Source organism: Elephas maximus, chromosome 8 (genome assembly GCF_024166365.1).
Source record: "Elephas maximus indicus isolate mEleMax1 chromosome 8, mEleMax1 primary haplotype, whole genome shotgun sequence".
NCBI classification, from domain to species: domain Eukaryota; kingdom Metazoa; phylum Chordata; class Mammalia; order Proboscidea; family Elephantidae; genus Elephas; species Elephas maximus.
In genome coordinates, this window is record NC_064826.1 from 92282330 (window position 1) to 92297210 (window position 14881).

The window sequence follows — 14881 nt, forward strand, 5'->3', positions numbered from 1 at the left end:
TGTCCGTCTGAACCCCAGAACGCTCTAGCACACATTGGCAGAGCTGTCATCATCTCTGTGTAGTATATTGGCAGTGCAGGCCCAGGCCTGCTCCCCTACCCCAGACCTGGGCACTCAGCGTTAGAGCCACGTGTTACCCTCCCTCAGAACTTAGTACAGGGTCCTGTGCACAGCTGATGCCGTTCATGCTTGCTGAATAAAGACTGGTGAGCTCCTAGAGCAGCTTCTGTGAGAAACACTGGCAGCTCTTCCCTCAGGGCTGGTGGGGAAGTTGAGGTCACAGCCTCCTCTGATATTAACCTTGCTTTCCTTCCTTCTCCACCCTTTTTCTTTCTTGTTCCCAGCCTCCCTCCCCCGCACCACCACACTTTTAGTAGCTGATCTTGAGGCTTTTCTACTTTCTCTCATCAACAGGAACTTGTCAATCTGCTCCTGACCGGGAAAGCTGTGTCCAATGTTTTCAACGACGTGGTTGAGCTGGATTCTGGGAATGGGAACATCACGCTTCTCAAAGGCATTGGTGCACGCAGTGATGTGGGCTTCTTATCTCTCTTTGAGCACTATAATGTGTGCCAGGTACCCAGACACTCACGTTCTCCAAAAACCAGGGGCCTGGCTCCCTAGGGCCAATGAGAAGAGGGAAGGATGTGTGTGTGAGGGCAAGGGGGTGGAAAGTTTAAGTTCCCAGAGCCGGGCAGAACTTGAGCCCAGTCTGAATCACAGAGGGTTTGGGAATAAGAACAGCTTCAGTTCCATTCCTTGTGGGCACCTAATTCAGACCCAGGCCAGCTGATACCACGTTCTGGAAAAGGTTGTTTAAAAAGGGGCTTTCAGGGATTTGTAATACAATTGCCAGAGTGGCTGCAACTGCCATGTGTTAGTGTGTGTGAGTGTGCCTGTGAGTGTGTGTACGTATGTGTGTGTGAGTGTGTGTGTGTGTGTGAGCAGGTATGTGTGTGAGAACATGTGAGTGTGTGTATGTGTTAGTGTGTATGTGAGAATATGTGAGTCTGTATCTGTGTGTGTGAGTGTGTGTGTTGGGGAAGGGGGTCTTCTCCAGGGACAGGGAATGTGGGGTCCTAGGCCCCACTTGGTCTGTTGGCTACAGTGTCATTCCCTCCACCTCTTCTCTTGCTGTAGTCAGGGTCTTGGAAGGAAGGGCCCCCAGGTGAAGCTGGGCGGATGTAGGATGACTGATCCTCTGGGGGTGTGAGCAGTGCTGAGAGGGGCTGGGCAGGGGAGCATGGGACCTTGAACTCCTGTCCCAACCTGTACCAAACCTCTGAGCCTTGGTTTTTACTTCTTCTTCAAAGGACGCTGGACTTCTATGAACTATTGTTCTGTGGTTGATTATATGGAAAGGTCTGCCCTGTGAGGAGAGCAAGACCCTTTACATGGTGGTCACCTTTTCAAAGATCCCTGGAGGCTGGGACCAGGCTTCCCCCATCCACTGTTTATCCCCAGAACCAGCACAGAGTTGGGCACGCCAGCAGTGCCAGTGAACTGATTTGCAGGGTTTGGGGAGAACGGGATGTTAGGCCAGGGCCCAGTTTCACCCAGCCCCTTCTGGATGACCACATGTGGAATTTCGCTGTCCCACTGATAATGGACCAAATGAAGTGGCCCCATCCCCAGATCCCCTCTCTGACTGATCCCCCACAGGGAACAGAAAGCAGAGTTATGATAGAAAAGCATGGTAGTGGCTCCTTCTCAGATGTGCTGGTATCTGAAAGAGGCCCAGGAACGTGGCCACGTGGCTGGTGAGAACCACCAGGGCTCCAAACATCAGACCCTGGGTGGGCTCCAGAAATATTCAGAGAGATAACCTTGGCCGTGCTAGTGGAATCTGAAGCTTACCCTGTGCCCTGGTTTCATTCTTGGGTTGAGGGTGTTGGTCAAAAAGTAAACTGTTTTTCTTTGGTCTATTGAAGGTAATTGCTGGGAAAACCATTTGGGGGTCACCCTTCTCTTGGAATAAGGTCACTGCTGAAGAAATTCAGGCCCTACAACAATCTCTTCCTCCTGGTAGACTCCAGGAATCCAAGTAGACTTTCTTTTGCTGTCGATGATCTAGGAATGGGAGTTTTGCCTCCCTGCAGCAAGCAGGTGTTCCTTTTCTCTGCCTGCTACTATGAAAGGAGCCTGAGAAGCCTCTTCTTCAGTGAGCTCCCTGTAGCTAGGCCTCAGCCTCTGCCTTCTCCCCTGAAGGCTCAAGCAGGGCCTGGCAGCTTAGATGAAGGGCTTTCCCCTCTGTTAACTGTTCCTGCCATCCCTTCTGTTCCTGAGTCCTTGGGCCCTACATGATTAGCTGTGCTGGATGGAGAGGGAATCCCAGGAAGGTTCAGCTTCCAAGCCTGGACTTGGAATCATAGCTGGCCTTGCTCTGGCCAGGCCTGGTTTCCTCCCCGGGGCAGCGCAAGACGCCCATAGTAGGGCTGTTCTTACAAGGCTTAAGCTTCCCTTCCCCCTGGAGGCATCCCTGGCCTGCCTCTCACTCACAGCCTGTCTCCACTGCTCCTGGCTGAGAATTGGGCTGGGGGCTCTCACTAAGTGTGTGGAGGTGGGTGGGGAGGTCCTGTCAGCGAGCTTGTCAGATGCCCCACACTCGGGGTATGCCTGGGGGAAGCAGAGGAAACTCTGACCACAGAAATGTGCCCCTGCTGTAAGTACCCAGCCTTCTGCCCACACCAGGGCTACGTAGGACCTCTGACCCCCACTGGGCTGGTCTTGCTCGTCTGACTTCCACCTCACTCCCCCCAACCCCAGAGCTGGCCCTGGGTGAAGCTCATGCCTGAGTTGTGGACTGGATGGAAGGCCAAGCCCTGTCTGGCTTGCGGTGGTGGTGCTGCGGACTGACAGGGCCGGGAAGGGCAGGATGGGGCAGGGGTTTCATTTCTACACTTCCCCCATGGCCTGCGGGGCGTGCTCACTGCTGCCTTCCTGAAGGGACCCGTGGGAAGGCTGAGCTTGGCAGTGAGGGTTCTGAACATTCCATCCTCTTCTCTGCTTCTCCTCCATTTTCCCCAGCTCAGGCAATGGCCCTGTCTACCCAGCCACTCAAACCAGGAGCATACCTGACCCATCAGTAGGCACTTGGCTTCCACCCTGAATGGTTTCTCAAGCCTAACACGTTCACCCTGGTCCAAGCCAACGGTGTCACTGGTCTCTGGCTTCTGTCCTCACCGCCTTAATCCTATGTCTTTACCCCAGCCTGTGAGATCTGTAAAAACATAGGCCAGGTCACTTCTTTCCTTTGCTTAATACCCTTCAGTGGTTTTCACATCCTCTGAGACGAAAATCCAAACTCTTCCTCCAACCTACAGGCACTCCAACACCTTTCCCTGCTCTCCTCTGTCCCCTTACCTCATGCCACTCCCCCTGTCCAACCCTGGGCATCAACCCTACTCGTCTTCTCTCAGGTTCTTGCCCACCCCTGGGCCTTTGCTGTACCCTCCACCTGAGGTGCTTTTCCCTCCCTTCAAGGTTTGGCATAAATGCTACTTCCGAAGAGGGTCGTTTCCTGTCCCAACTGTGCTATCTAAATAGGGAGGCCTCTTCTCGTGCCCACCTTGTCATTCTCAATCATTATATCTTAATTTTTTCCTTCATAGCCTCTTCATGATTTTAAGTACCACTACCACATTTCATTGTTTTTAAGATGCAAATTTTCTTCACATTTCAACATTTCTGAGGCATTAAAAAAATTATTATATATCATAATAGAAAGTTTACACACACATATATATATATATAACAAAACATTTGCCATTTCAACATCTTCTACACAAATAATACAGTGACATTAATTACATTCATCATGTCGTACAACCATCGCCTCTATCCATTTTCAGATGTTGCCATCTGCATGATGTTGTAGTCGATGGTGGGTCAGGCTTGAATTGGCAGCTTTCTTAGTGATACCAAAAATAGTGTTGAACCCGATGGCACCTTACGTTCAGTGAAGTGTAATGCATAGGTATTTGCGGGATTGTTTGATTACTATCTGTCTTCCCCACTAACCTGGTAACTGTTCTTGTTTTCTTCACTGCTGTATCCCCAGTGCCCAGCATGGTGCCTGGGATACAAGGATAAATCATGTTGAATGATTTATTGGTGTTTGAATGGTTGAAAGATGCTGTCCTCAGAGATGACAGACTGTAACTCTGCCAGTCATCAGGGGTTGATTCTTTTAAATTGAGGCTTCAAACCTGGCAGTGTCTCTTGGTGATTCAAATGGTTAACACGCTCAGTTGCTAAATGAAAGGTTGGAGGTTTGAGTTTACCCCAAGGCACCTTGGAAGAAAGGCCTGGCAACCTACGTCTAAAAATTCAGCCTTTGAAAATCCGTGGAGTACAGTTCTACTCTGACGTACATGGGGTCACCATGAGTCAGAGTCTACTTGACAGCATCTGTTTTTTTTTTTTTTTAATCTGGCAGTCAGTCCATGGATGGCTTTGGGGCCTTCACAGGCTCCCCTGCCGGGAGATTAAGAATCACCATTTAAAAGTTGGTCCCTAATTGTGCTGTAAGGTCACCCACCAGGAGAAGGTGCCTCAGATTGTGCTGGAGGAAAGGTACCCCTCCCCGCCCCAGGCCTTTGGTCACCTACTGGAGAACCCAATGGAAGTAAATTCCATCTTTGGAAAATGTCATCCACTTGGAAGGGGGCTCCTAGATGAGAAAACTCATTTATAAACTCTCTGGGCAGCTTGTTTGCCCTTAATCTTTTGACTGTTGTATAGATGGCAAGCTGCCCTTTGGTTCCTCTGCTGGAAAATTCAGGCTGGCTGATTATGCAAATGCCTGCTCTCTGCTTGGCTTCAGGGCTCTTTTTCCTGCAGTGAATGAGCCCTGGGTCTCCAATATCGAAGGCTCCTTGTTCCAGGCGATGCCCTCACCAGAAAAGCCTCTTGTGAGCACAGAATGGATGCCAAGTTTGCAGTGGAGCTTGGGCACGTCCAGCCACGTCCTTTAAGGCATCTAATTCCCCCACATCCCACTGAGGAGCAAGCTGTGCAGTCACGTTTTCAGGCTTCTCCATTGCTTCAAGGGTTGCTGGAGATGGAGCTCAGTCCTTCATGCTACGATGGGAAAAGCCAGGACCAGAGAGGGCACAGGACTTGGCCAAGTCACCAGAGGCGTAGGGGCGGAGGTGGCAGGTGGGGGCACTTACCCCTGGGCGCAAGTCCAAGGGGGCATCAGACAAGGTGCAGAATGTCATTCTGAGGCGCCACAAATATGAAAGGTGCCTCAGCTGAGGCAGCTGGACAAGAGGGGATAAGGTGTTTCTGCTGAAGCATAGCCGCTATCGACATCTATTCACCTTGAAATTGGTGGAGGTGGGGGTGGGGCAATTTAGAGATTGCCCCTGTGTGCTCCTTACCCTTGTTACACCCCTGACGGTCACACAGGGCTGCCGACCTGCCAGCCCTGCTGCCCAGGGCATGGTGATGACAGAGAGGGGACACATGGACAATAATGATTAGCACATTGTAAAGAACATCCTCGTACACCCCCCCTGTGGATGAGGCAGCTTTCAGGCTCTTCTGGCCCTCTGTCTGAATCCTCCCCAGCCCAGAGAGAGCTTGATGCGGGCTTCGAGGGGCCCGGGGAAGAGTGCCGGCCACTCTTCTGTGATGGGCTGCAGAAAAAGTATGCCCTTCTCCCCACTGGAAAAATAATTCCCATTCTTTCCTTAATCCACAGGCTGCGGCTGCAAATACCTGAGCATGCAAGCATCTCACTGGGGCTGGTGGGGATTAGGCTGGGAATCAGCCTGGCCCACAGCATGTACATAGCTGAATAAAACAGGGCCTGGGGTAGGGAGAGGCACTGTCCAGGGTGTCGCGGGTGGCAGAAAGGTGCAGAGGGCAGGCCGGGCCTAGCCAAGCTTCTGAGCAGGGGGCTCACAGGGGGTGCTGCCCACTTCTCTCCCTATTGCGGCCCAAGCTGGAAACGCTAGTGACACACTTATAGTCCTGCTGCTTATTCCATTGTATCCATCTTTCCAAGCACCCTTTTACCATGGAATACCCCTGGTTGGAGTTTTCCAAAGGAATCCCTTGTCACCTACAGACGAGAGCTCAGACTCCTTTTGCTGGTATTTCCTTGGCCCCATCCCCCCTTGCTCCTTTGCCTGTGTGTCGCACTATCCCCTGAACTTCCCTAGACATTCCTTCCTGGCATCACCCACAGACTGCTCACCCTGAGGCCTTCCTACCTTCTCCCTCTGGCTCCAAGTTTTACCTGTACTTCAATGTGCAGTTCTAGGTCAAGTTCCGCTTTATCCACAAGCACCTTCATTCCTCAAACATTTATGTATCCACCCTACTCTTGGTGCTGAGGCTATAATCTCACGTACAATATGCAGGTAAAGTTGTCATCATGAGGCAGAATGATGCACTGTGAGAGAGGTAGGGTGGTAGAGAGTGATGTGCCCCTGGGAGCTGGAAGGAGGACATGATTTGTGCTTGCAAGTTGGGTAATTTGGGACGATGCAGGATCTCAAAGAGGAGGAGAAGTGTGACAGTGCTCTAGACCAGTGGATGGCAAACTCAAGGGCACAGAGGCTCCAGTGTTGGCATTCGTTTGAGGACTGGGGAGAGGTTCCAGGTGGCTGGGTGGATGGGGAGAGCAGGAAATGGGAAGGACTGGTCAGGAGGTCGATGTCATGGTTCAGGTGAGCGGGAGGGTGAGCAGACCTGGGGAGGACAAGTGAGTGTGAGGGAGCTTTCTGTGGCAGCACAGGCATCCCTGGGTACCAGCTGAATGGGGAGATGAAGGGCAGGGTTACACTGGATTTCAGGCCGGGACATCTCTGTCCCACTGTCTGTGCATCAAAGCCCTGTGTGCAGTGGCAGGGACAGCTCTGGGATACAAGCCTATGTCTGTGAACAGCACAAGAGTTCCCCTGCATTGCACACAGGCTGTGCCTCTCTGAGGGCATCGTTGCTTTGGTTGGACAGAGGGTGCCTGGCCCTTTTCCCCAGGGATGGCACATGACATCTGGCATCCCTGTCCACACCTTTCATTCGTTGCAGGTCGGCTGCTTCCTGAAGACCCCGAGGTTCCCCATCTGGGTGGTGTGCAGCGAGAGCCACTTCAGTGTCCTTTTTGGCCTGCAGCTGGAGCTCCTTCGGAACTGGAGGACTGAGCGGCTCTTTGACCTGTACTACTACGACGGGCTGGCCAACCAGCAGGACCAGATCCGGCTGACCATTGGTAGGTGTCTCTCCTCCCTCCTCCAGTGCCTGTCCTGGGGAGCCTCCAGCCTGCTCAGGAAAACCGGTCCTAGCACACCTGCTTGGGGCAGTCAGAGAAAAACACAGACTCCAGTGTCAGGGCTGGGGGAGCAGAGGGCAAATGCTAGCAGGGTCCCCCTGGAAGGGGGCAGGGCGGAGCTGGGCATTGAGAAACTGATGGAATTCAGGGTGTAAGGTAAAGTTGAAACTACATGGGGAAGAACCCGAAGACCATGCTGAAAAGTTAGGATTTTATTCTTCAGGTACTGGGGAGCCATGGAAGGTTTTGGAGCCGGGGGAGTGATGGGATCAGATGTACCCTAGACTGTTCGGGTAGCTGAAGGGGGCTCTGGGGGTGGGGTAGAGCCTGGAGGTGGGGATCAATGAAGATGATGTTGTGGTCATCTAGGTGAGAAGTGAAGGGCCTGGGATGAGGTAGAGCCCATGGGGATGGAGGAGAGGAGACGGGTACCAGAAGACAAGGATCCCAGGAATTGGGGGCTCTGCCTATGCTGACACAGGGCGAGTGCAGGGTACGGAGAAGTTTATGTGACTAGGCTCCCTGGCTGACCTGTGTGCGTGCCTCACTCTGTCTCCTGCTTCCAGATACTACACAGACTGTCCCTGAAGACAGAGACAATGACCTTGTTCCACCCCTCGAGCTTTGCATCAGGACCAAGTGAGTCAGGCTGTCTCTGGTTTGCAAACCTCACCCTGAGCAGCCAGAGGTGGGGTGGGGGTGCTCGGGCTGCAGGAAGGAGGACAACCCTCTGGGCTGTGCCAAGTCAGGGTGGTGTGGTAAGGCAAGACCCACAAAGTGCACGGATGCAGTGCTGGGGCTTATACATAAACCAAAAACATATGTATATACAATTCTGTGGTCATGTGTAACTTGGGGGGCTAACAGAGCTTCTGAGGGGGTGGGAGTAATTGGGTGCTGCAGGAGGCCCCTCCTCTTCCGAGGTGGCAGCCACCAGAGGTGGAGAGTGCTGTTAGGCCCAAAGGTGGAAGGACAGGTACATTCGTTGGTGGGGGTGGATGTGTGGTGAGGCTTGAGCAGGAGTGAAGATGGGGTGGCCTGGGGTGCAGCTCCAGGTGGCTGGAACGGCAGCACCTCTGTAAGGGGGAGAAGGTGGGAGGAGGCTGCCTCAGCCCGTCTTCTGGTACAGGTTGAAGTGCTAGTCACGCTGAGCAGAGGTGCCCCAGGGCCTCACAGGCAGGGTAGGGGCCCTTGGCTTCTCTAGTCCAGCCCCTTTGTACTTAGCAGGGAGGGTGAATCACAGGCCAGAGTCCACTGTGGTCACTGACCAGACCAGGGGCTGGGCCATACTTCTGGAGGGCCGGTGTGGGTGTCGCTACCAGGAAACCCCAGCTCAGGCAGGCCCCTCACAAAGCCTTTTGGGTAGTGACTTGGAGGCCTCATGGTGCAGTGGGAGGAATAGTCCTGGGAGGTGGGAGACCTGGATTCTAGTCCCTTCTTCTGTGGAAACAGCAGAACTTGTAGTGGTCACTAGCAGGAGTCCTGGAGCCGGGCTTCCGATTCAAGTCCTTGCTCTGCCACTTTCTGGCTGTTAGCCGTTGGACTTCACCTCTGTTCCTCACCTTTTCATCTGTAAAATGGGGATAATGATAGTAGCTAGCTCCCAGGGTTGTCGTCAGGGTTAAATGTACTTAGGGGAGTGCCTGGACATTACTGTGTACTATGCGAAGGTTAGCTCTTGTTGTTATTGTCTCAGCTGTGTGTCGTTGAGTGTGGCCCCAGGCTCATCTCCATTTTCCTGTTTGTGGAATGGTTGGGGGCTTCGGTGGGGGCCGTGGACTATGATCAAAGTCCTGAGCCACTGACTGCCTGAGATCCAGGGCAGCCCATGGGCTGGATGCTCTCCTGGAGCCCAGCATTGCCACCTGCCCAAAGACAACTGAGCCCTTGAATGGGACAGCAGAGAGAACTAGAACTCCATGTGCATCGTGGAAAAAGCAGGAAGGGGAAATAGGAGGAGCTGCCAGGACGTTTTGACTACAGCCATGCACTTGCTCATCCATCCGTGGACCGCCCCTGCCCAGGCACAAAGCATTCTTGCAGGGTCACGTGCCCACACTTCTTTCATCGGCAGGATTAAGGCCACATGTGTGGGTCGCTCTCCTTTCATGTACAAAGGGCCACTCATTCAATGTGATGAGAGAAGGCGCAGCAATGAGGAAAGGACAGGACACTGGCCTTGGCCTGACCGCAGGAGAGCATGGGAGGCGAGGGCGTCCTTCCTGCAGGCCGCCCTACAATGGACCAGCTGAGCAGAGCTCTGGACCGCCACCTCGGGCCCCTCTATCTATCTCTGTATGGTAACTATCTCTTGGTGGGAGGCCCACCACCCCTGATTTATATGATCAAAGATGTGGTGAAACCCATATGAAATTGTGCAGTACAGACTAGAAAGTAAACACAAGTAAGCCTGTGCATATGTTGTTTAATATAAACCCTTGTGTACCTTTCTTACTGGTTAATCTACCCTTGCCCCTGAACTTCTCCAATTGCCCCTCTGGAGTGACTCCTCTGTCCCCAAGCATCAGCAAGAACCATCTGTCATGTGACTCATCCACACACCTCCCAGCATGGGCCCAGGGGAGTGGACTTCTTGGGGTTAGCCCTAATTGACAATTCCTTGAGGATGACTTGGGTATCTGGCCTGTCCCACTTGCCCAGAGCTGGTGTGACAGCGAACTCATCCAGAGACATCCAAGTGTGAATAAAGGCCCAAGATCCTCTCCCTGCTCCTTTCCCTAAGGACCTGTTGTTGTAATCTGCTGTTGAGTTGGCCCTGGACTCATGGTGACCCTACATACAATGGGATAAGACTGTTGGGATTCATAGGGTTTTCACTGGCTGGTTTTTGGAAGCAGATCCTCAGGCCTTTCTTCCTAGTCTGTCTTAAGTCTGGAAGCTCCACTCAAACCTGTTCAGCATCATAACAATAGGCAAGCCTCCACTGACAGACAGGTGGTGGCTGCTCTTGAGCATTAGCCTGGAACTGAACCCAGGTCTCCTGCATGGAAGACAAGAATTCTGTGTTTTTCCCCATGGTCACCTGCTAGCAGGTGATGGTGAAGTGACGTGGGAAGTTGGAGAAGCTACCTGTGTCAGAAGTGAGCCCTCAGCCTGGGCAGGTAGTTTGAACTTGAGCATCACTACATGTGAGCTTGGGCAAGACTGAGCATCTCCCTGACCAGTGTTTCCCAACTCTTTGACAGAGAGAAAATTATCACATTGTGCAGCGCACAGTTAGGGACAACTGGCCTGGGGACCCCACGAAGCCCCCTGATGCTGAGGGGATTAATATTTTGGCACCCCCTTATCCTTTATGGCTCACTGTTGGAAATATTTGCCCAAGAGCAGTGGCTCAAACCTTAGCCTGCATCAGAACCACCTGGAGAACATGCTGAAACATCTCTGGTCCCCACCCCAGGGTTTCCAATTCAATGGGTCTAGAGGAGGGGTGATAATTTTCATTTCCACTAAGTTCCCAGGTGACACTAATGCTGCTGGTCCAAGGAACAAACTTTGAGGACTGCTGGGTGGCACAAACAGTTAAGTGCTCAGCTACGAACCAAAAGGTTGGTGGTTCAAATCTACCCGTAGGTGCCTGGGGAGAAAGGCCTGGCAATCTACTTCCAAAAAAGATCACAGCAATTGAAGACCCTATGAAGCAATTCCACTGTGTAATACATGGGGTTGCCATGACTTGGAATTTACTCAACCACAACTGGGTCAGTTGGTTGGTTGGCTCTAGTGACTTGTGAGGGTAGTGTCTACCCCACTGTCTTGTGAGAGTCAGGTATTGAGTAAGGGACAGATTCCCCCAGCTTCTAGCCAGTAGTAAGGTACCAGACCAGGGCTACTGTCTTCTTGGCTCCAGGGGCTGTCCCTCACTGCCAGGTGTGAATGGTCCATCCTCCTGCTAGGACTTACCTGACACCTGCCAGCTGTCTGCCTGTCCTACTTCCATTACTTGTCCTGTTATGCTGGGTCTCCCTGGATAATTCACATGGTGATACGTTCCCCAGCATTATTCTGGGAAAAGCCAACGGTATGAGCGAATAGTGGGAAAGTTGCTTTGCCCCCTCTGGTATCCATCAAATAACATACCACTGTAATGGGAAACAGCATCCCAGCCTCCTGGAATCCCATTCTGAGGGGTTGGATTACAAAGGCTTTGCGTTTTGTTTTCATCCCAAATTCTCAAGCAGCTCAAAGGGAAAGTGGCCTCCAGGGCCAGTGAAGTCACTGACCCCTTGGGGGACAAGTTCTGCTGCCCGTTAGGAAGTCCCACCTGGGCAGGCAGGGGGTACACGGGTGCCACGGCCTGCATTCACGTAGTCATTAAAGGCCAGAGTGGAATCCCAAGCACCTCCTCAAACTCAGCTGGGCACTCATGGCTACCTGGTTGATCTTGCTGGCGGGAGTAGGGTACAGGAGAGACCAACCTAGGTGGGCAGGTGGGGGATCCCTCCCACCACTCAACTCTCATGGAACCCCAGGGCTGGGACCCATGGAAGAAATAGCTGAATAAGACTTGGTTCCTGCCCTCAAGAGTTCACAGTCTGATAGAAGTCAGGTTAAGCCAGGGGAGGACACACCGCCCACCTTCAAACCCAGCCCAGCTGCCCTGTAAGAGCCCCATCCCTCAGCCTGCCCCAGCACACAACACACCACATACACGGCCATCTGGCAACTCAGTTGGATCCACAGAAAGACCCTTAGACCCCACCTGGCATAACCAGTTGCTGTCAAGTCAACTCCAACTCACGATGACCCTGTGCTGTCAGAGTAGAACTGTGCTCCATAGATTTTCAGTGGCTGATTTTCTGGATGCCTTTCTTCCAAAGTGCCCCTGGATAGACTCAAACTGCTAACCTTTTGGTTCACAGTGTTAACTGCTTGCACCATGCAGGAACTTCCCACCCAGCAGAGCCCTTCCTTTCACAGACCAGGAAACCGAGGTCTCCAAAGTGGAGGCTGGTGCCCCAGGCCACATCTTGAGTCACGAACCAGGCAGGGACTGAGTGGAGGCCCTTGCTATCTCACTCAGTGGAAGGTCACCGAGCGGGCACTGTGACTTCCTGCCGCCTGGCCTCGTTGCCACGGTGATGTTGCACAAGATCAGACTGCTGGTGTTGCCTTCGTAGAAGAGCATCCTAATGTGAACCATGCTTGGATCCCCATGCCACCTCTGCTCATGGTGTGACGCATGTCTCGGCCTCAGAGAGTCTCCCCTTACCTTTGCTTGTGTCAGGAATGCAGCGTCTGTCCCCTGCCTGCCCTCCCTGCGATTCCCTCAGCGTCTCAGCAAAAACACACTCATTTATGGACATTTCCAAACAAGACACTCAGTAACCTCTCTCAAGCTTCCAACCTCACTGGAGTGAGAAAGAATGAGACAGTTGTCAACAGTCCAGAGAAAAGAGGAAAGAACTCATAACCGGGCCCTGGGGCTGGGGCACAGATGTTTCTGTTTGGAGGTGCAGATGAGAAATTGAAAATATAATTCCAGCTGGGACCGGGGCCGCCGAGGGGCTGGAGCTGAGCACCCACTTCCCTCCGAGATACCCCCTGCCTGAGGGGTTGTTCCGGTTTTGTGCCTCTGCTGACACCCAGGTGTCCTGTTCACTTCTCCGCTCCTCCACCAAGAGAGGGTTCCATGGGTGCTCCAACCACACCAACCATCCATGCCAACCGCCCCTCTTCTGACGCCTGCCCTCAGCCCTTACAACACATCTGCCTGGTCTTTCTTTGACTTGGTTGGGTCCCCAGGACGCTGACGCTGTGATGCAGGGAAAGAGCCTGGGACAGAAGTTTAGAGGTCTCGGCTGAATCCTGGCTCTGCTGCTGCACGTTGACTGACCCTCAGAAAGTCTGCCTTGCTCTGGGCCTCAGTTCCTACATTTGTCAGTTGAGTATAATGATCCCTTTCCTGAGCTGGTGTGAGGTTCTGAGAAGAAATGCTGAAGCATTCCCTTCCCTTTGGAAGCTGTAAGGGGCTCTACTAGACATGTACGGGGTAAGTGAGGCCGTACAGTTGGGTGGTGGGGAAGGGACAAGAGCCACTGGAGATGGACCATGGGCAGGGCTTTGTGACTACCTGGATCAAAGGAAGGGAGAGTAAAGTGTGAATGAAGACTGGTTCCCAGCAGGGTGCAGAAGTGGGAGTGGTGGTGTGGAGAGAAGTGGGTGGGGCGTTCTTGTGCAGCATCTCCCAAGCACCCACACTTACTCAGGCGCTGAGCTCGAGTCCAGAAAGGAGATGGAGCCAGTGAAACCATCTCTGCCCTCGAGGGGCTTAGGTCTGGTGGGGGAGACAGACCCTGGGAGAGCTTGGCACCAGGAGTCAGATAATACTTCCCCAAGGAGGTTTCATGGATCTGGTCCTGAAGGCTGGCAGGCGGGGACAATGATGGCCATTCCAGGGGAGGGCACAGCATAGCCAAAGCACTCTGCTAAGAGAGAGCTGCTAGTGGTTGAGAGTGGCTGGGGTGCTGAACAGAAACCTCTGCACACTGGCCTATCAGTCTCTAAATTCCAAGTGATTCAGAGGAGTCTGGGATGTATGTGTACCAAGCAGGTGTGAGTCAGCCCCAGAGGCTTTAAAACCAGGGCTGCCTCTTCTCCTTGCTCATGCAGGCTCCATCCGGCATCTTTTTTTATTGTGCTCTAAGTGAAAGTTTACAATTCAAGTCAGTTTCTCATACAAAAACTTATACACACATTGTCATATGACCCTAGTTTATCTCCCTACAATGTGACAGCACACTCTTTCTCTCCACCCTGTGTTACCCGTGTCCATTCAGCCAGCTCCTCTCCCCCTCTGCCTTCTCATCTCACCTCCAGATACGAGCTGCCCACCTAGTCTCAAGTGTCTATTTGAGCTAAGAAGCACACTCATCACCAGTATCATTCTACGTCTTTGTCTGAAGAGTTGGCTTCAGGAATAGTTTTAGTTTTGGGCTAACAGTCTGGGGGCCATGACCTCTGGGGATCCTCCAGTCTCAGTCAGACCATTAAGTCTGGTCTTTTTACTAGAATTTGAGGTCTACATTCCACTATTCTCCTGCTCTATCAGGAATCTCTCTTGTGTTCCCTGGCAGGGCAGTCATTGGTGGTAGCTGAGCACCAACTAGTTCTGCTCGTCTCAGGCTGATGTAGTCTCTGGCTTATGTGACCCTTTCTGTCTCTTGGGTTCGTGATTTCCTTGTGTCTTTGGTGTTCTTCATTCTCTTTTGCTCCAGGTAGGTTGAGGCAATTGATGCATCTTAGATGCCTGCTTGCTAGCTTTTAAGACCCCAGACTCTACTCACCAAAGTGGGATGCAGAACATCTTCTTGATACACTTTGTTATGCCAATTGACCTAGATGTCCCCTGAAACCATGGTCCCCAGACCTCTGCCCCTGCTAGTCTGTCCCTCGAAGTGTTTGGTTGTATTCAGGAAACTTCTTAGCTTTTGGTTTAGTCCAGCTGTGCTGACTTCCCCTGTAATGTGTGTTGCCCTTCCCTTCACCTAGAATAATTTCTTTTTTTTTTTTACTATCTAATTAGTGAATATCCCTCTCCCTTACTCCCCACCCTCATAACCATCAAAGAATGTTTTC

At 52.4% G+C, this 14881-nt stretch overlaps 1 protein-coding gene across 2 annotated transcripts in view; it reads left to right on the top strand.

Moving 5' to 3' along the window:
• MINDY4 (MINDY lysine 48 deubiquitinase 4) overlaps window positions 1-14881 on the top strand; it is a 158354-nt gene that overhangs the window by 129474 nt on the left and 13999 nt on the right. The window contains exons 15-18 of one of the 2 annotated variants that reach the window (XM_049893531.1): window positions 415-576; window positions 7042-7222; window positions 7849-7921; window positions 12166-14779. In XM_049893531.1, coding sequence (XP_049749488.1) covers window positions 415-576; window positions 7042-7222; window positions 7849-7921; window positions 12166-12277 — 528 coding nt within the window. In that variant the 3' untranslated portion in view covers window positions 12278-14779. Of the gene's footprint in view, window positions 1-414; window positions 577-7041; window positions 7223-7848; window positions 7922-12165; window positions 14780-14881 lie in introns of those variants that run through there. The other variant, XM_049893532.1, reaches the window with a different exon arrangement.